This window comes from Drosophila melanogaster, chromosome 2R (assembly GCF_000001215.4).
Source record: "Drosophila melanogaster chromosome 2R".
Lineage (NCBI taxonomy): Eukaryota > Metazoa > Arthropoda > Insecta > Diptera > Drosophilidae > Drosophila > Drosophila melanogaster.
Window position 1 is genome coordinate 4,893,491 of NT_033778.4, and position 20,445 is coordinate 4,913,935.

The 20,445-nt window shown below is 36.5% G+C and overlaps 1 protein-coding gene across 2 annotated transcripts, besides 21 other annotated features; it reads right to left on the reverse strand.

Annotated features, from left to right (window-relative positions):
* Positions 1-2,196: part of a mobile genetic element that runs on past the window's edge.
* Positions 2,197-2,239: 43 nt separating this feature from the next.
* Positions 2,240-14,195, reverse strand: CG44102 (uncharacterized protein). Of its 2 annotated transcripts, none has more exons than NM_001299209.1 (5): positions 14,124-14,195; positions 13,678-14,065; positions 8,612-8,733; positions 8,356-8,484; positions 2,240-2,391 (listed from the first exon to the last, which is right to left on the reverse strand). In NM_001299209.1, exons 1-4 carry the CDS (start codon positions 14,164-14,166, stop codon positions 8,447-8,449), a joined length of 591 nt encoding a protein of 196 aa, NP_001286138.1. In that variant the 5' UTR covers positions 14,167-14,195; the 3' UTR covers positions 2,240-2,391; positions 8,356-8,446. The 2 variants fall into 2 exon arrangements, with proteins under 2 accessions (NP_001286138.1, NP_001260705.2); NM_001273776.2 differs by having other exon boundaries at positions 8,541-8,733.
* Positions 2,641-7,923: a mobile genetic element.
* Positions 3,047-3,771: a mobile genetic element.
* Positions 3,779-3,835: a mobile genetic element.
* Positions 3,971-4,208: a mobile genetic element.
* Positions 4,494-4,670: a mobile genetic element.
* Positions 6,656-6,727: a mobile genetic element.
* Positions 7,550-7,670: a mobile genetic element.
* Positions 7,954-8,056: a mobile genetic element.
* Positions 8,899-11,451: a mobile genetic element.
* Positions 9,712-10,949: a mobile genetic element.
* Positions 11,669-11,812: a mobile genetic element.
* Positions 12,446-12,555: a mobile genetic element.
* Positions 12,993-13,444: a mobile genetic element.
* Positions 14,196-14,356: 161 nt separating the features above from the next.
* Positions 14,357-14,976: a mobile genetic element.
* A 1,163-nt stretch (positions 14,977-16,139) lies between these two features.
* Positions 16,140-16,277: a mobile genetic element.
* Positions 16,278-16,766: 489 nt separating this feature from the next.
* Positions 16,767-20,445: part of a mobile genetic element that runs on past the window's edge.
* Positions 16,897-19,516: a mobile genetic element.
* Positions 17,285-19,361: a mobile genetic element.
* Positions 19,593-20,132: a mobile genetic element.
* Positions 19,827-19,922: a mobile genetic element.

The window sequence follows — 20,445 nt, forward strand, 5'->3', positions numbered from 1 at the left end:
ATGGTTAATTCTTTTTTGCTTTGGTGCTGTTAGCCAGTTCCACTATAGGGTCTTTTTGTTGCATCATAGCTAGTTTGCCTGTATTGCCGTGTGTTTTGTTGCTGAGCCGGCCAAGTGTTTTGATGTAAGGGTACGCTTTCCTGATGCAAGGAAGGTGGCTGCCCGGGTTGGTATTGACCCGTTCTAATAGTTCTCTTTGATACGTCAGTGTCCATTAACTGATCATGTGTGTCGTGTCTGACTTGCCTGATTGCCAGGGTTGGGCACTGGCTTCCGTTTACTAAAATGAGGGTTTATGCCCTATTGATGAACGTTCGTATGCCAATCCCTATCAGTTTGCTTTTTCTCAGCCTTCTGGCCTTCTCCTAAGCTTCTAGAATAGTTCAGTGCAAATTGGTAGCGTTCGTGGTTTGATTCGACTTCCTGTGCTAGAGCGAGAGCTGTTGGTAAGTCTCTCTCAAAGACTTTTATGTTCCCCTTATGAATACACGCGTCTGACCTGTATTTTTCGTTAATCGCTAAAGTGGTATCGCATGTCATTATTGTCTTGTTTGTAAGGAGAGTAAGTTTTTTTTCAACTTCGTCGTAAAACTCAGTCATTGCCATGTCGCCCTCTCTTAACGTCGATAACTCCTGCTCTATTAAATATACTAGCCTTTTGTCGGCGTATGTAAAATCGAGACGATTTATCATTGCCTTGAAATTCAGCGGAGTGTTAAACTACGCCAGCACAGTGTTTGCCGAGTTTTTTATTTTCGCATTATGCCAAGTGCTTGATGGTATGTTGAACTGCCCTCGTAATTCTCGAAATCTTTAAAAGCGACATGGGCAGCTTTTCTCCATGACACATAGGTTTCACTTTTTCCGTCAAAATCTGGCAAAGACTTTACTATGTCTAATGGTTCAGTACATCTTACACCTGGTACAATTTCAGCATCTTTATAAGTTTCCACTTCTGGGGTGTTCACTGTAATTTTTTCTATACGCGCACTTATTTCTTGCAGCTGTTTATCAAATATTTCTTTTTGACTAGCAATCGCACCAGCAACGGCACTCTCCACTATTGCTTTCAACTGATCTGCCGATAAGTTCATTTCGCAAGCTTTATTCTTCTTTGACCATCAATTTTCTTCTCTCCCACCTCCCACACTTTGGTTTTGTAAATGCTCTCGCCACCTATTCAAACTTTACTCTAAGTCGCCTAAAACTTCGTCTTCTTCTATTTGTCATTAATAACCATCAATAACCTTCGTTAATTTAAAGGTCGTTATGAAAGTTAGAGATCTTATTAAGTAACCAATATGCGTTGTACTTACAGAAGTTAAGTTAATCCTTTTTTTATTAATTAATATTTGTTATTGTATTGATGTTGATTGTTGATGTTGAAAGAAAATCCGCAGTTGAAGTCGGTTGAACGTAGTTTTGTTGTCTCGGGAAATGTAGGTGAATGTTGGGCGCCAGTTAATAGATTTGTGTTTTTATGGATGTCGTGTCTATGGCCTACGAATTATATTTGGATTATATTTGAGCTTGTAAGTTTATTGAATAATATGTGTCTGCATGGCGACGACCGACGCGTTCGATGATCCAATTCGCTCTTCCCTTATTTCTTAAGCTCGCCTTTGATCCCAAGCCAAAAGCTCGCCTCTTATCGTGAAAGCTTCAGTACTTGCATTGGCCTCTCTTTGCTGCTCGTTGAATGTGTTAACTTGTATACGGTCTTACGGGATACAGAAAACATTTGTACTAATTCTGGAATAGATTTTCCTAACCACCAGTTTATTAATTGGGTACTTTCAAAAGTTAATCTCTTTCCAGGCATTTTATTAAATTTAATAATTCGCTTTAAGCACGTTTGATCAGCAAAATTTCACAAGCAAAGTCAACAAATTTCAATAGAAGCGTTCTAAAAAGCAATGCAAAAGCCCAAAATAACGGAAAATTCGAGTTCGTTCTAAGAAAATGGGCAAGACAAAGTAGGAAAACAAAAAAATGTACAGTCTCAAAAGTGTGTAAACTTGGAATTTTTTGTTGGAATTTTTGTATGTTTCATATTTTTAATTTGTTTTTTGATTTATAAGTAGAATAAATAATATATAATTATATTGAATAAAAAAATAAGCAAAGAACCCTTAATTTTTACCTTTAAAGTCAAAAACTTATTTCACAGTATGTAAACAGTTTCTTGACAAATTGTATATGTCTTAAAACAAAATATATATAAGCATGATTGATAAATACGATTCAAATAAGAACTAAATTTTATTTTTCTTTAATTTTGTATATCTTGGTATTCTGACAGCAACATTCTCCAGGGAATAATGAAATAATAACAAATTTTCGGCAAGACAAAGGCCCATGTGTTTCGCAAGCTGTAGATGTATGGTGAGTCTGTAAGAAATTTGTACTATCAGAAAATACATATATAACATATGTGTACTATTATTATTCTTTTCTGATTCTGTTCAAGTATTAACACATTAATACTTCCCATTGATAAGCGTTTTAATAATAACACTGAAAACATTTATTATAAAATTAGGCCTAGCTCCATGGTCTTGGGTAAGCTTTAGAGATAAGAATATTGCTATACTTTGTTTAGTTGATCGAAATTGAGAGATAAGAACATGATCCAGTGGATTCTACCTGATATTTAGCATCCCGTATATTTAGCACCTAATTCATAACCTAATTCATATCTAAATAAAACTTTATCTCCTACTGATATTTCTATATTTTTGCTTTTTAAGCCATAGTTCATGATATTCAACCATTTTCCTTGCTCTTGTATATGCTACTATTAATCTGAATATACTTTCTTTACCATAATCATTAATATTATAAAATGGTTCAAATCAATAGCATGATTGCAAGAAAATCATTTGGTAAAGGGTTAGTTTTATCCAATATTATTATTTTTTTTTTTTTATATTATTATCTTATGGTTTTTATTTTTATTATTAATATTATTATTAAATTATGTGCCATGTTGAAGCAGTATACAAAGTAATGAAGTCAAATGTGAGAAAGAACAAATAAGATCTGAGATTGATAAATGTATAAACTGCTTTTCCGAAATAACCGACAAATCGAATAGTGTACTATTCTATGTTAATAGAGGACACTATCGAGGTTGTAATACCCGAGGAAACTACCAAAACAAAGATAATTACAACAACTATAAAAATAGTTATAGAGGCCAAGGGTGTTATCGAGGTGTATACAGAGGACGCGGTGGTAACCAAAATGACAAATGAGGAACAGGTTTTTATAGAGGAAACAAACGGATACAACAGAAATAAAGTCAGAAGTCAGAAAATATATAAATCAATCTCAATTTAAGCATTTTTGTTAGTACAGACCAATAGGTACGTTCAATGTAGATATGTGTGATCCAAATGCAGCAATACCACTCGAATTTCATATAGTACCCGATAATTTTCCCATACCAGTTCGATGTTTATTTAAATCACATGTACGGCTTAATTCCAAACCAGGAATTACAACCTGGAGTAATAATAGCAAGTGCAATGGCTCGAATAGTAAATACAACAAATAAAGACGCTATTGCAGACAGCGCAGATATAAAAAGCGAATCACTGCACAATTATGATGTGTATAATCCCAAGACCGTAACGGTCAACAACTACCAGTGGCATAAGTAAGCTTTTAGAACCTTTACAAAGGGTGAAAATAAAAAGTCTACAAAAGAGCAAGAACTAGCAGAAATTCATTGGGCAATAAGTCATTTCAGACTATACATATATAGTATATAGTGTGAGGAGTCTTAAAACTCTCCACAAATCTGGAAGCAGGGGAGCGGCCTAGCAACAGCGAAGACGGCTGCGATACAAGAAGAGTCAAGGGCGGTCAGGTCAAACGGTAACTAATGGACCTTGGGACCTGGCAAAGCGGAGAGGCCGTGAGATAACGGTACCGCGCTGGACCTTGGAGTCGAGGCGGCCATAATAAAAAGCTTCAAAGCTTAACCTATTTACAGTCATTAAAAACGACGAAGTACGAAAGGTAAAATATGTTATAAGTTATAAAATTGTTGACTTGTACACTAATGGAAATCTCAATTGAGATAAGTTTTTCCAAAGGCTTGAGAAGCAGGCCGGTATATACAAAATCAACCAAGTTAAAATGGCACCGTGGAAAATTATCTTTAAAAATATTTTAATAGACACTTTCAAAAATATGGGCAACTTATAACGTACCGATTTTAAAACTTCCAAAAGCTTAGAAAAACAACGTCGTCTGCTTGTGTTACCCGAATGAGTGACAATAGTTTTGAGCCTGATGGTTTGTCAGTTAACTTAACAATGCGATCTCGAACCTCTGAGTACCGACATCACTGCTGTTATTGCTTCCAATATAACCGAACATGAGCCCAACTTTAAAAGCGACGTTTGTAACTGGAACAAACCCCAAAACCTGGTCACGGATCTAGAGTTCAAACGCCCCAGCGAAGAATCCAATTCCTGTCGGTATTTTTAGCCTCATCATTGTGTCATGAAAGAGGACAGCACCACCATCAAGCTTCGGGTCGTTTTTGATGGATCGGCGTCACCTTTTTCAGGATACCCTTTAACCGATAATCTGATGGCTGGTCCAGTGATTCAGCCAAAGCTATTCCATATTCTTCGCTTTCGCTCGCATCCAGTTGCAATCACTGGAGACATCTGTAAAATATACCAGTGTGTCAGGGTTTCGCCTGAAGATAGCTACTTCTAGTGCATTGTGTGGAGAGATTCTTCTCCAGGTGAACGTGCTTAAGCTGGATACTGTTATGTATGCCACGAAGCCTGCTTCCTACCTAGCCGTTAAGTCATCGAATCAGTCGTCTATGGATGAGGATGCGACATTGGTGTTCAAAAGTACCGGCTGTTTTGGAAGAAGTTCCGGAAGATGATAACGAATGATTCTTAAACTTTGACAACGGAGGCGATTTACCGGTGTCTAATCAGTTTTTGTTCCCATTTTCAACACTCTAATCAACAGCAAGGCCTTGCTGAAGTTCAGTTTTATCCGCAATCTCTCGGTTCTACGATCACAAATCACAAAGTCTAACATCTTTCTTCAGCTGCTGTGCAAGGAAAAGATATCCTGGCACAAGATTCGGATTGCCCAGATATATTGGCCCTGTCTCCAAGCTTAAAATTAGAGATTAATGGTTTTTTGCGATGCCAGCATTAAAGCTCATGGAGCCTGGGGCATTTATTTTGTTCAAAGTCTCAGAAGTGGTATACTCCCATCTCTGCTGATAGCTGAAATCCGTAAATTGAACGTATTCAACTGATGACCTTATATGGGGGAGGATTCCTCAAGATTTAACGTACTTGTAGCAAATCAAGTGGCTGCATTTCAGGAGTGACGCAATGGAATGGCGCTGCGTTCCCACTGCTTTAAGTAAGGCAGGAAGAGCTCTTCCCAGTGAGCTTAACGAGTCCCCTTTCTGGGCCCATGGACCGCTCTTTCTGAGCAGCCCCATAACTTTCAAAGGGATACCAGAGCCATGCTCTAGAGACAGGTGATCGTAGGTAGGGTGGGTAGCTGAAGATTTGTGGCTCTGCAAATTGTAGATTTTCTGCTGTTCCTTTTTCTTTTTTTTTCCATTTCCTGAATCATAATTCTGCATCCTATAATTCTTTTAAATAATTTTTTTAAAGTGTTTTTTAATAGTAGTGAATAGTTAGTGTAAGGGCCTGTTTCAGATCTCCAACACTTAAAGCCGACTAGCTAGTGCCGGACCCGATACTGTGCACCGAAAATACAGATCCCTAGAATCCATTTACTTCAATATATCGTTACACGCATCAGTTATAATTCATTATTTTTAACTAAGAAAATTGGCGCTCAACATGTGGGTATAAATATAAATATTTTCTTAAATAAGACTTGCGGATTTGGACAGTCTTGAAAATGAGTTGAGGTAAATAAATGTATTCCCAACTGGCCAGATTTTCAAGGAAGCAAAAGATTTGTTTTATTCCTATCACCTAGTCCCCGGTTTACAACACTAGGCACAGAAGTAGTCTCAACTCCGAACTCAACTGTACCGAAAATATTGGCATATCTTCCAAGTCTGGTCATATCCCAGAAGAGTATATAAAAACATTCTTTTATTCTTTTATTTTTCTTGAAGTTTTACTTTATTTAGTTTAGTCTATTTAATCGCTTCCCTATTTTGAATAGGGTTTAAATCTAAACACAAATCTTTCATTTTTCAATCTTAAAATTTCCAAAAAAAGGATGATCGACCTAATTCCAGTCATGGAAGTAACAATTCTAATACTGAACATTCTTTGCGCCGATAGCTAAGGAACGAGGATGATAGGAATAGAGAATAAAACCGGAAGCAAGTTTAAGTTCCCGCTATCTATAGAATCACTACGTCCGAGTTGGTGAACCGATTAGATAAGGTCGTGCATATCCTTAATGTTTGGAAAAGCGCCTAAGAGTCAAAGGTTTATTAATTAACGATTATTTATGACTGTCTTGGACCTTACCCAAGATCCAGAGGTGGAAATATTGGGATTTTTCGTATGGCACTACCGAAACGATAGTGTCAGACAATAGATCTAAATTCTGAACGCACTTCTGAACGCATTCTGAACGCACTACGCATACGCTTACTGCAGTGCATTCCCCGCAGAGCGTATTTACGACCCGATCAAAAAAATTCGGACGAATATCTGAATAGGATCAGTTGTGCGCTGAGATCATCAGCCAGAGGTCGGGGAAGGTACGGAAACGCTTACTACGATTTAGAAGATTTTCAAGGGAAACTATTGGGTACATACAATCTTGGACAATAAGCATTCTACAGATCATAAAAGCTGTAAGCCAAGCTTTGGGGCGTATGTAATAATGTATACGTATTTCATCCTATAAGCAGGCAACCTTTTTACGCTGTTCTTTAGGCGAGCTTTTAATGCATGTGTATAAAGTTCGTGAGATGAATTTTTTTTTTTGTATTTTTGTCCGAACAAATTTTAATAAGTGCTAAGTCCGGAGCTTAAGCAAGTTCAAGAGAAAAGCTGCCTATGTCTGAGTACAGTGCGTAACCCCTTTGTTGCGGAGGTCACGGAAACGAAAGTATCAGCGAAGGTAGCAAGGTGACCCTCTGGCGTCGGCCAGTACTCAAGTGCGAAAGGTAAGACCTGGGGGAGGGGTAAATATTTTCGGAAAGAGCGTTTCGGTTATTGTTTACTGTCGAAAATTTCAAAATGAACAGATCGAGTTCTGCATGGCATGGCGTAACTCTTGCGAAAGCTTTATATGATTTTCAAATTTGAAACTAGAAGCAAGAATAAAATTAATAAACTAGCACTACTTAAAAAAAACTTTAATTATTGATAATTTTGAATTAGCATGGCATGAAGTTCATTATCTTATCCAATCAAATTAAATGAACTTAAAAAAGCTTTAAAAGATTTAATCTAACTAAAGTGAGCTTCTATATTTAAATATATTACTTTTAAATTCAATTATAGTTATTAAGACTCTTAGGCCCACAAACCGCCCGATAATTAGGTCATTAAAGTTATTTTTTACCCAAATTTCTACCAATATTCCTTAAAAATGTTGAAAATTGTCGGTCTCACTTGGACTAGCTGAGTAACGGGTATCTGATAGTCGGGGAAGTCGACTTAACGTTCTCTCTTGTTTCTTATTTGGTTACGCTTGGAGACACAGTTAAGCCTTACGGCACCTCAGCTGTGAAACAATATCACTGTCATCTAACTCAACTTTTTCGCGATCTCTTTAGTACTCTTGTAACCTACACCTTTGCCGAAGCGTTCTGCAGAACAACGGGGTCGTATTAAAACAAATGGCAATATATTGGAGACATACATTCCATTTAGTTTTACCAACAGATATATAAGATCAATGTACTCGTTTAAAGTACTACTTTCTACAGCTCCTACTGTGGAGCTATCAACTACTATCGGTATTGCAACTAAATATTTTGTTAAGGAGATGGTGATTGTATATTCATTGCCATTATCCGATCTAGGTATATTGTGTCCACTACCGCTCTGTCGAAAGCAAGCATTTGAAAAAATGTATTAATTTGTATATAAATCATCAAAATTATGTCTTTCATGTTTAAGACAACATAGCATAGAAAAGCATTATCTCCTGTTTGTTCTAATGTTTTCGTCTGATTTCTTTTGTGGAATTGTTTATCTACCTCAATAAATTATATATATAGTGTCATTAAACCGACATTTTTAAAAGTAATCTTTAAAAGTATTCTCAACCTACTAGACTTTATAATCTGACATCTGACATCCTAGACTCTAACTTCTTATATTAACAAATCAAAGCCCTTGTTGCATTACTTACCGGATCTTCAGTTAAATCAGAAGGTATGCCAGAGGTGTATGCCATGTTCTTTTCGGTAGGTAGGCAATGGTCAAAGTCATTAATCGAGCTTTTACAAATGTTTTTTGTCGTAAATGTTGGGAGTGAACTCTAGATGATAGGTAAAATTATTTAAAAATTATAAAGCTCTGCTTTTTTAAACATACCGGATAAAAAAACTTGGAAAATGTGATCGTTCGGTTAGTCAAACTTGATTCTGTAAACATTGAGGACTTACTTCTGGTTTGCAGAATATTGACGATCTTATTTGAAGTTCCGGCTATTTTTGTTGTAGGAATGTAAGGGATGACCGAAACGGAGGAAGGTGTTTTATGGCTGCTTGATTCCCTTCGGCAAGTTCTAAACCATTACATGTGAACAAAGACAAAGATGGTATTACTAGTAGTAAATACAAAACACCTAACGAAGCCCAACATACTTGAAAAGTATGAAAACGATATATCGATAGCGATATATATATAAATATAATTTACTTGTACATAAAATCTACAAGCTCATAGCGTTGGGTTTGGTGATCTTGCTTTCCATTTCGCAATAGACATGAATGAATAAGATCAACAATTAATCGTGCTTGCAACATCAGAATAGAGGAGCTAGTATACAAAATCGGATGAAGCAAATTAATATTTTCGGAAGGGCAGTTTTAGAAGAAGAGCTTGAGAATTTGCCTGCGAAACATCGGTGTAATCGTGTACGCGGATTGCGGATTGATTGAATTAATAACAATATCTATAACTACAATAATAATAAGTACATAATAAATAAAAATAATCAAATATAAATATATATACACTAAAGTAAGTTGAGGAAACTAAAGGCAAGGAGTTTTTATTTTTGGCGTAAATTCAAAAAGGAATTTTATAAAAGTTATTTAAGAAAGTTATAAGTAAATGGGTGCGAAAGGCGCAAGTTGCTAACTATATTTTAGAGGAGGAACAAATTATTTATTTAAATTTAGATTCCATGATTTTTGCCGGTGTATATTTAAAAAATAAAATGTTGTTCGCTACTAAATTGATATCGTATCGCAATTTTTCTCAGTGTATTTCGTGGGTCGCCTCCAATAAAAACATTCTTTGTAAATAAAACTCACTCAAATTTTTTGTTCTCCTCGGCGAAAGATCGATCTCTCGGCGCAAATGAGCCGAAATGAAAGCGTTGCATTTTCCACGATTATTTTGAAAATGTGCGAACACACCGAAACTCTCACACGAATTTCGAATCAAACGTCTTAAAGTAGGCTATTTTTTTTTTAATTTTACCGAAAATTTAAACGCGCACTCTCTGAAAATGTACTCATCTTAGAAAAATAATTATTATGCAGAAATTATAATTATCCTTAAAACAAAGAAGGCAGAAAATGAAGTGACATCGTACCGTCCCATTAGTTTGTTTGAAAAAAATACTTTTAAATAGAATGTTGCCAATCTTGGACGAATTCACTATAACACCAGTTTGGATTCAGAAGAGGCCACGGAACCCCTAAGCAATGTCACAGGATTATAAATGAAATGTTGTCAGTATTTGAGAGCATAAAATACTTCACTGCAACATTTCTTGACGTTCAACAATCGTTTGATCGAGTCTGGCATATTATATAAAATCCAAAAATGGTTACCTGCACCATATTTTTTATTATTAAAGTCATACCTAACCAATAGACACTTTTATGCGCTACAAAAAAATTAATACTCGCCCTTGCATTTTATAAAAGCTGGAGTCCCACAAGGAAGCGTCTTAGGACCTGTCTTATACACCCTGTACACGGCAGATACGCTGGTAACAAATACCTGCACTATGGCAACATACGCGGATGATACAGCTATATTAGCTACCAGCTCATCTAAAGAAGCCTCACAACTCCTGCAAGCAGAGCTACGCCTTATTAAAAGCTGGTTTCTTTTTTGGAAAATTAAAGGCAACTCCCTGATATTTGCGCAAATAACTTTTGCATTAAGAAGAGGTGACTGCCCAGAAGTGTCATTTAATGGATCAGCAATCCCACAAAGTAAGTGCATAAACTACCTTGGCTTGCACCTCGATCGCAGACTAACGTAGAAATACCTGGTTGCTTGGCCGAAAATCTGCAACCACCCTGGAAAATAAAGTCCGTTTATACAAAGCTATACTAAAGCCCGTGTGGACTTTTGGCATACAGCTCTGGGGTACAGCCAGCAACAAATATTGAGATTTTACAATGCTACCAATCAAAAAAGACAAATTGTTAATGTTCCATTTTATATTTCAAATGCTTCGTATCCATATAGACTTAGGAATCCCTTATGTTAAAGAAGAAATAGCAAAACATAGTATAAAAGATATAGACAGACTAAGAACACATGAAAATAGCTTAGCCTTAAGTTTGGTAAATAATAATAACAACGTCAGAAGACTTAAAAGATTTCACGTGCTAGATCTCCCTATTAAGTATTAAAATATGTTATGCATAGCGTATGTATAAGGGATTAATGGATAACTATTGCCTCTGTTAATTTAAGATTAATCATAAAATTTACTTATTGTCATCATTTTTTAAGACAGACTGTAAATAAAAAGAAAGAGTGAGAAAAATAGTACACTTCCCAGTGTCTTGATTTATTTTGCGGCTGCGGTCCACCTGTGGCTGCTTCTCCTCTTTGGCCACTCGATAAGTAGGCCGCTTCACTGGTTCTCCACTAGACGGCCTGGCTCGGTTTTTATCTATCTTTCTGCGCGCCTAAAAAAATAAAGCCTTCGCGTCTTTTTTTTTCCCCGATATTCACTGGCATGTGGCTGCCCCAAGAGAAGATTTTTCCAGATTAAATTTCTGCCTGGAAAACACACGCAAAATTCACCAAATTTGTGACGAGGAAAACTCACTCTAACAATACCTTTCGGCACTAACAAAATTCACGCACGCAGGTTGTGATTCCTCAACGACACTAACTTTTCACGACTAGACTCCACGACTATTTTATTAGAAATTAAATAGAACGGAAACTCAAGGCCATCGGCGGAAATTATGATCAGCTGAAAGTCACTCTGTTTACGATAACCAAATTATCGCGAAACTTCTCGCGATATTTCTTTCCCACGCTTCCCACCCTAATTAAACTATATAGCACTTCTTCCCGAGCAGTAAACGGTAACTTGTTTAAATATTGAGGTAGTTAATGGGCTATACACAATATTACTCTTTATTAACTCCAAAACTCTAAAATAATCTTTTATTGCTTCCTCAGTACTTGTTGACTTGTCCAATAACTAATACGATAATGTGATTTATAATCCTTGATGAATCTACTGGACCATTATGGGCAATGTGCACCAATTCAAACGGTTTGTTTCCCTTGAAAATACTATGAGAAAACTGCCTTTTGAACAATTTTCTATATGTAATGTGGAGTTTTCTTTAAAATTCGGAAACCAACAATTTAAACGCTCTTCAAAACTGTTGGTTTCTACTCTTAGAATTTTATTATGCCGGCTAAGTGCATCAACATGGTGAATTTTGTTCCCAGCTCAATAAAATATTTCCAGATCATAGTTTTCCATTTTTGAAGCCCCTCCCGCTATCTTCAGATTAAGTTCTGCTTTTTTTTTACACAGGGATATAGTCGGTCACCGACTTGATGTGTTTTCCTTATAGATTATCCCAAACCTACGAAAAGAATAAATAACCGCTAAGGTCTCCAGTTAAAAACAAGAGGGAATGCCGAATCTACGGAAACATTAAAAAAATGTACAAGACTTATATGAAAAATATCAATAAATGTGGGCATTACAGTTTTGGGCGGTCAACAAACTTGTGCTGCGTCATTGTCCCTAGAATCTGTGTGCTGAATCTCAAATTTTTGGCTATTGATCCTGATTAAGAATATGTATACTTTATATAGTCGGGTACGCTTACTTGTGCATGTTACTTACTTTTCAACAAATCTAGTATACCCTTTCACTCTACGAGTAACGGGTATAACTATGTAATTTAGCCACATCTGAATATGTCATCGTTCACTGCACTTCATCAAATCCTAAATTGCTCGCATCGCGTAATGCCCTGCGTAATCCGTGTAATTATATATTGCTATTACCGGTGCCTTGATACGGTTTTCTTTAAACTTATTAAAATAATCCATTTCTTCTTCTCCAAATAATTTGTCTTTTCTCAAAACGTCAAACAAACAGGACATATAAACATGTTATATATTCAATTTAAAATTTTAGGTTGACAACTCGAATGTAAAATACTCATAAGTGATTCTCACAGCTCGTAAATTATACATAGATATCAATCGATTCCCAAAGAATCAATTCTAACGCTCGTAATGTAAAAAGAACAAGTCACTTGCGGGTTGCGAACCACGTGTGGTTCTGTACTACTTAGAGTTATCTCACGCACAGGCAAGCAGCAGATGTACACTTATCTCGCTTAGAGATATCCCACACGCAAGCACATTTTATGTTGCGTTGGCCTTAAGCGATAACACTAGATTTAAAATTCTCATGTTAGCAACGTAAACTAGAACATAAAAAAATTAAATTAGTTTTAAAAAATAAATAAACGAATGTAGATGTGTTTTCATTGCCCGTCTCTACATTTTGGTCCTTCGTCAACTCTGTCAGGATCAATAGCCGAGTAGATCTGTCTATGTCAATCTGTCAGTCTACCCGTCTGTTTGCATGAAGGTCGAGATCTCACGAACTTTAAAAGCTAGAAGGGTGAGATTAAGTTTACAGATTCTAGAAACATAGACACAGCGCAAAATTGCTCCGCCCATTCTTTTGAAAAATGTTTTATGTTTTCATATTTTTATTAGATTTGTAAATTTTCTATCGATTTGCCCAACCACTTTTTGGCACGCCCATTCTAACGACCAAAAGATGCCACGCACACGTTTTTGAAAAATTGTTGAATATTATTTAATAAATATGTTCGTCTTGTAAATTAAATCTTTTTTTTCAATTTTCACCAATATCTATCGATATCCCAGAAAAATTATGAAGTTTCAATTCCACTAGGTGAGTAACGGGTATCTGCTAGTCGGGGAAGGCGACTATAGCACACTCTCTTGTTTTTATATTTATACTTTACTTGTTTTTATATTTATACATGCAAAGTTCTATTAGTATGCCAAAAACATTTTGGGTCTAGGAACTCGAGTGTACCTTTTTCTCTGGTATAGCTCAAGTTGTATTATATCCTTATTAATCAAAATCAGTAGATTTAAAATTTTTGTTAACGAAAAATGGATTTCGTTTTTATAGTAACATTTGACCTATTAACAAACATTTTTTTAAACTTACCCTTTTTTAATGTTTTCTAAGGCATCAATCTTTTTTTTATTGGCAGCAACCAACATTAAAAACAGATGCTTACGAACGTTTGCACTAAGCTTGTCGCAATCTTCTGATATTGGTGTATGTAGCTTTGAAATTTCTGATATGATTCTTTGCTCTAAGTGAAGTCTTTCCATGTTGTAAGCTTTAAATTCTCGAATATGCGCTAATTTTGTTGGCAAACTTGTATAATTTTCCATCAATGGGATCCTTAGGTTTTCGTAGTTTTCTTTAAACTCTGAGTTGCCCTTTACGAAACCTGAAACTTTATGGATGAGATCCTTAATCTTATTATCCGCCTTTATGGCTAAGCGTATTAGTTCAGCGTGACTTTTTAGGCCGCACTCATTTATTCCTGTGATATAATAATGTTTATTTGTACGTAGTGTTAAATTTTATTTTAAAGGCATTACCAGCTTGTAGCATTATAACAAAACAAATAGTAGCAAGTTGCATGTTGCTGAAGTGAAAAGTTCTAGAAATTTGAAGTATTGAATGAAACATGTACGAATGTACTAATTGATTCGCTTTGTTGAGAAGTTCATTATCGCACATAAGAAATACATTGAAAAAATAATTTCAAACGTTAGAACCAATTAATGAACTTTTATATTTTAATACCCGTTACTCGTAGAGTAAAAGGGTATACTAAATTCGTTGAAAAGTATGCATCAGGCAGATGGAAGCTTTTCATGAAATATAGTGTATATATATTCTTTTTCCGGAGTTTATCTGGGCACATCCGCCTATCCGGGTGAAAAAATGTAGAATGTTGAGATTAAGCAGAGCGAGTTTGTTTGTATGTCTAACCTCAAAAAAAAAAAAAAATGTTTTGATAATTTTTAATTTTTTTCGTCTTGTAAGCAAGTTGCCAAAAATACGTTCTGCCACGCCCACTTTAACGGCCATAAACCGACCAAAAACTGTCACGCCCGCACTTTTAAAAATTTTTTTTAGATTTAGATTTTTTCATATTTTTATTAGTCTTGTAAATTTTTATATATGAAAAGATATTTATCTATCTATTTTTATTTGAAATTTTTTTTTTTAGTATTTTCTTTGTTTTTTGACATTTTCTATCGATGTACTAAAAACTCTTAGGCCGCTCCACTCCGTACACCATCAAAACATTTTTAGAATTTTTTATCCTTTTATTCCCCAATATCTATCGATATTCCAGAAAATAATTACATTTCGCGTTCGCATTTCCACTAGCTGAGTAACTGGTATTTGATAGTCAGGAACTCCACAATAACATTCTCTCTTGTTATATTTTAATACCGTTAACGTTAGCAAATTCGTTTCAAATATAAACTAATAAAGCGTTTATAATCGATATGCCATTGCAGATGGTATTATGATTTCAATAAGAACTTTGCAACCCAGTGAAGGAGAAAGAATATTTCCTTTTAATGAGAAACAACGCACGAGCTGTTCTTGTCATGTCAGTTGAAATTATCGATACGAACCTTTTCTGAAAGTATTATTTTAACTGCAGAGTCGTATCGGACATGGAATAATCCTGTTACATACTTCTCATACCCTTTTACTCTACGAGTAATGAGTATAATAATATATACCTTACAAGAGCACGAAAGCATCAGAATTGTCTATCCGTGAAACACCTAATCTAGAGGTACAAGTACTGTAGGTATTCTCACCAGCGCACGAATTCAGAGCCTGTGCGAAAGCGCGAGATCGTAAATGTCCGCGAGGGTGCTGGCTTGAAGGGCATATTTGAGGACTATTTTCCACTGATGTTAGAGTGATCTGTTTTAGGATCTGTTTTGTTCAGGTTGATCCGTCATAAGTTCCTCTTCTTCATCCAGGGCTGCGATTCGTTTATTGTTTAGAGATTGTCACAACATTGGGCTGTTTAGTAATCTAACGTGTAGCCTTACTTCTAACCTCAGATGCTTGAGGAAATCCTTTACGTTTCATTTCTGCTATTTGAAACAAATACCTCTTTCGGTCTTAAGAGGTGGTTCCAAGAGACATGGTTGCGGAGGAATTGGATCACGCATTAGCCGCAACGGTGTAGGTTGTTGTAGGTGACAAACTAGCTTGAGTCCTGGTGATACTACTCCTACTACTACTTGTTGTTACCGATGGGTAAGAGTGAGTTGAATTTTGTAATGAGGCCGAGTTATTAGCTGTTGATTTAATTTTTGGGATTGTTTAGCCGATTGCGCCAGCAATTGTCTTCAACTTTTCAAAATCCTGCTAACCTTTAGATAGAAAATGAGTCGATCATTTTTCGTCAATTTTTTGAAGAACAAGACAAAACCCACCTCCCGCTTTCGCTGAGTGCAGGGCGAGAGGCGTGCTAATCGCTGTTTGACACAAGTTAAATGCTGATAAGGGCCTTAGCTGTCCGCTGTGAACTTTATGGATTGCAGACGTTCGAACGCAGCGAATGCTAGGCCTTAAACATTATGTATGATGGGATATCGAGCAACAGCAAGCCCAGAGGCGCAGAGCTGCACTGCTTCGCTTAGGACGTTGCGGTGAGAGCCGTTGCCAAAACAATACCGGAAGTCCAGGATCATCGAGTGGCTCGCGAAGTAGAAGTAGTCCTGTTGAGCAACAGAAAGACCATTGAGAGCATGCAGGGAGTGTAGAAATCGTTTCAGAAACTCTGCAGTATCTGGATGTCCTAGCAGACCGTAGACCAATATATGCCAGCAGGAAAGCGGAAATGACAGTTGCAGCTCTGACAAGAATTATGCCCAACTCAGATTGCAGGCCAGGTTAGATTGATTAGGTTACAAAGGTAACGCTGCTTTATCGTATTTGGCTTTAGAAACATATCGGATGACGCAGCGCATGCCTTTACGCCCATTGACCTGCAGATGAAGGGCCAATATCAGCTCGAGAAAGGGTTAGCCAGATAGAGATCCGACAGTGTAATCGAGAAGGGCTTAGCCAGATAGAGATCCGATAGTGGATTTGATGAGTCAGAGAAGGGCTTATTCTTTCCCTTACGGAATGGGCGGAGTGTGAGCGCAAAATGGTGGACTACCACATGACCCAGTTCCTCATGGTCTTGCGGTAATGCTTGCTTGAAAGTTTCTGATTTTTTGTCCCTGTAGAGTGGTCCGAATTAAACTAAGTAATGGAAACAAATGTGGTCTGCTTCCAAAACAAATTCCGTCAGGAATTTGCGATAAAGTGGTGAACATCAAGAACTATCAAGAACACGGTCATATTAAAGCTTACTGCACCTTGATCTCAATCAGTGTCGTCTCTAGCGAAAAAAACAAGAAAGATAGCTCAGTCATGTTATGCAGCAACTGTTGAGAGGAACACACAACCAATTGGTGAGGTATTTTAAAAACAGACTTTATACAGTATGGCATCCTCTACCAACCTTTATATAAGCCCTAGCAATTGTTTTGTTAGCGTTCTAAAATCAGCAGCTAACTACTACAGTTAACCCCATGGTTTTTCATACAGTGCAAACATAAATGTACAGGACGACCTGTAGCCACAGTCAACAGACTTACAGCCGAGAATATAAAGACTATAAAGAATATTTGCAGTTCACCGCAATAAGTCTCCGGTTTTCTCAGGGTTAGTATATAGTACAACATAGTATATAAACATTAAGTCATTGTTCGCTTTCGGGAGGCATTCTCTCTGTTTCGCAACATCGGCTCTGTAGCAACAAGCTTAGAGGCAGATCGCGAACGGAGAGGGAGTCAGTCGAATGCTAAAGCTGAACACGTGAAGTATCAAATAAACCAAAGAGGCCAACTCCTGCGTTTGTGTTTTATTTAAATAGGAGGATATATAGTACCCCTACATTATCAGAAGTGGGCCGATCACGAGTCAGAGAAAAAAAAAAATTAATAGAAGCAATGCATCGACGGCGCAATTAAAAGGATGGTTGAGTGAAGTAAAAGAACAAACCACGGGAACAAAAAGAGATTTGAAATTTTGCGTTTGAATAATTTAACAAACGAAAAGCGAAATCAATTGAAATTATCATTAAAAAGCGCGGAAGAAGATTTCGACGCAAGCGGCAATAATAATGTTCAAAAAGGAAAAAGAAATAACGGAAAAGACGGAGAGCATAAAGACGACGAAAGTGACAGCGAAGCTGGAGATAGCAACGAAGACGGCGATAAGAAGTGCACTGTGCGCAAGGGCAAACGGTGGAAGATTGTTGTTTTGTGTACCAGAAGAAATGGAAGAAAAATTTTTATATAAATATCACAATGAATTAGGTCACTTAGGGAGAGATAAGGTTATTGATGCTATTGGTAAGACTTATTGGTTTTCGAATATGAAAGAAAAAGTTGTTAGCCATGTAGGAAATTGTTTGAGATGCGTGGCATTTTCATCGAAGTCGGGAAAAGAAGAAGAAATGCTGCATAGCATCCCAAAGGGAAATGTGCCGTTTGAGATAATACACATCGATCATTACGGACCGGTAGATAACGGTAGAATAAAGAAACATCTGTTTGTAATAATAGATGGATTCACTATATATGTTAGGTTATACGCAACAAAAACAACGAACACAAAGGAAGTGATTCTAGCTTTAAAGGATTATTTTAGATCATATAGCAGGCCGAAATTTATAGTATCAGATGAGAGGACCTGTTTTACATCCGAAGATTTTGCAAAATTTATGGGAGAGTATAATATTAAACACATAAAGATAGCGACAGGTTCACCCCAGGCCAATGGACAGGTGGAAAGAGTCAATAGAATAGTAGGGCCTATGATAGCTAAATTAACAGACATTGAAAAGGGATTGCATTGGGATGCAGTTATTGAAGACGTAGAATTTTCTCTGAATAATACCAAACAAAGAAGTGTAGCGCAATCTCCCAGCAAGATGTTGTTTGGGATTGAACAAAAGGGAAAAGTTGTTGATGAATTAAGACAAAAATTTGAGGAGTTAGATAATGTTAGTGAAATTAGAGACTTGAAAGAAATTATAAGAAAAGGATCGGAATCGCAATTAAAAGCACAGAGGGATAATGAAAAAAGATATAATAATAAGAAAAAAGAAAGTACGCAGTACAAAGTAGGAGATTACATTATGGTTAAGAATTTCGATAGTACAGGAGGAGTTGCTAGAAAGCTAATACCTAAACATAAGGGTCCATATGAAATAGAGAAGGTATTGAAAAATGATAGGTTTTTAATTAAAGATGTTGAAGGTTTTCAATTAGCGCGAAATCCATATCAAGGTGTCTGGAGTAGTCAAAATATTAAACATTGGATAGGGAGTAGAAAGTAAATTTGTATAATTAAAGATAAGAAAAGTACAAAAAAAAAAGAAAAAATTTAACAAATAGCGGCTAAGAACAATGTAATAGTTATAAGTTGGAAATTTCGACAAGATCAGGTGATCTTAAATGTCAGGATGGTCGAATTGTAGTAGGCTAGAGGTACACATACATAAGTTCAGTATAGCAACATAGTATATAAACATTAAGTCATAGTTCGCTTTCGGGTGGCATTCTCTCTGCTTCGCAACATCGGCTCTGTAGCAACAAGCATAGAGGCAGATCGCAAACGGAGAGGGAGTCAGTCGAATGCTAAAGCTGAACACGGGAAGTAACAAATAAATCAGAGAGTCCAATTCCTGCCTTTGTTTGTTTTATTTAAATAAGAGGATATATAGTACCCCTACACTAGGTAAGTGATTTGCTGCCGTCGGCGACTACAACCACAAAGGGGAGAGTAGTTTCTTCCACAGTTTTTCTTAAGCTTCTGCACCAGCCACAGAAAATCGAGCAAAGTTATGAGCTTACAAGCTATAGAACCAATTGGACAAGGTACAAGAAATGGTACCCCACATTGAACCATCTACAGGGATCACAGTTCACCATACACAAGAACCAGCGTAAGGGCAGCCACAAGTAATGGCCTGATAACTCCCGAAATGATAATTGAAATACCACTTTGTGAAATACTGATTACTTGAAAACTTTTTATAGTTATTGCTAATGTTGGATTTTTCCTCCAAAGGCGGAATAGGCCCATTATAGTAATGACTCCCAAGCTAGAGACTTTGACAAGTGTTTCAAAGCTGTTTGAAAAATCACTTATCCTGAGCATACAAGCTCATCGTATAACATCGAAATCGAAATCGTATAACATCGATTTGGCTTAGAGAGAATATTGGAACTGTTGAACAGGTCAATAGCATCAGAAAATCGTACTGCATTTTAACAGCGCGAATACTGCTCGGCAGTGCTGCTAATGCTCAACAGCTCTAGATCTTCAGAAAATGAGATCCCACAATCTAACGAGGTAATTTATCTGGCCCATATTGGCTTATCTATTTCCACCCCCTAATACCCTGAATACAAAGTACTCCTCTATAAGTCTGTGCTAAAACCCATCTGGGCATATGGCTCTGACCTGTGGCTGAACGCTTCTAAAAGTAATGTAGAAATTATCGCCGACAAGCAAACTATCACAGAAGCTTTTTTCATTTTGCGGCTTTATTGCCCAGCAATAAACTTGTTAAGGCAAATTAACACAACTACAAATATTTAAAGATTTTAAATTGACATAGCATAAGATTTGATTAAGATTTCTCTTAGTTCAGAAAAAATACAATAAATAAGAAAGAACTCTGAAGAACAAGTGATGACTTAGCTAAGAGCCAAAATATAAAATAATGTTGCTGTGAGATGGAATCGCTTATGCTCCAAACTAAAAGTGGCTTGAAGGGACTAATCAGTAGTTTTGGCGTGGCTAGAGAAAGTT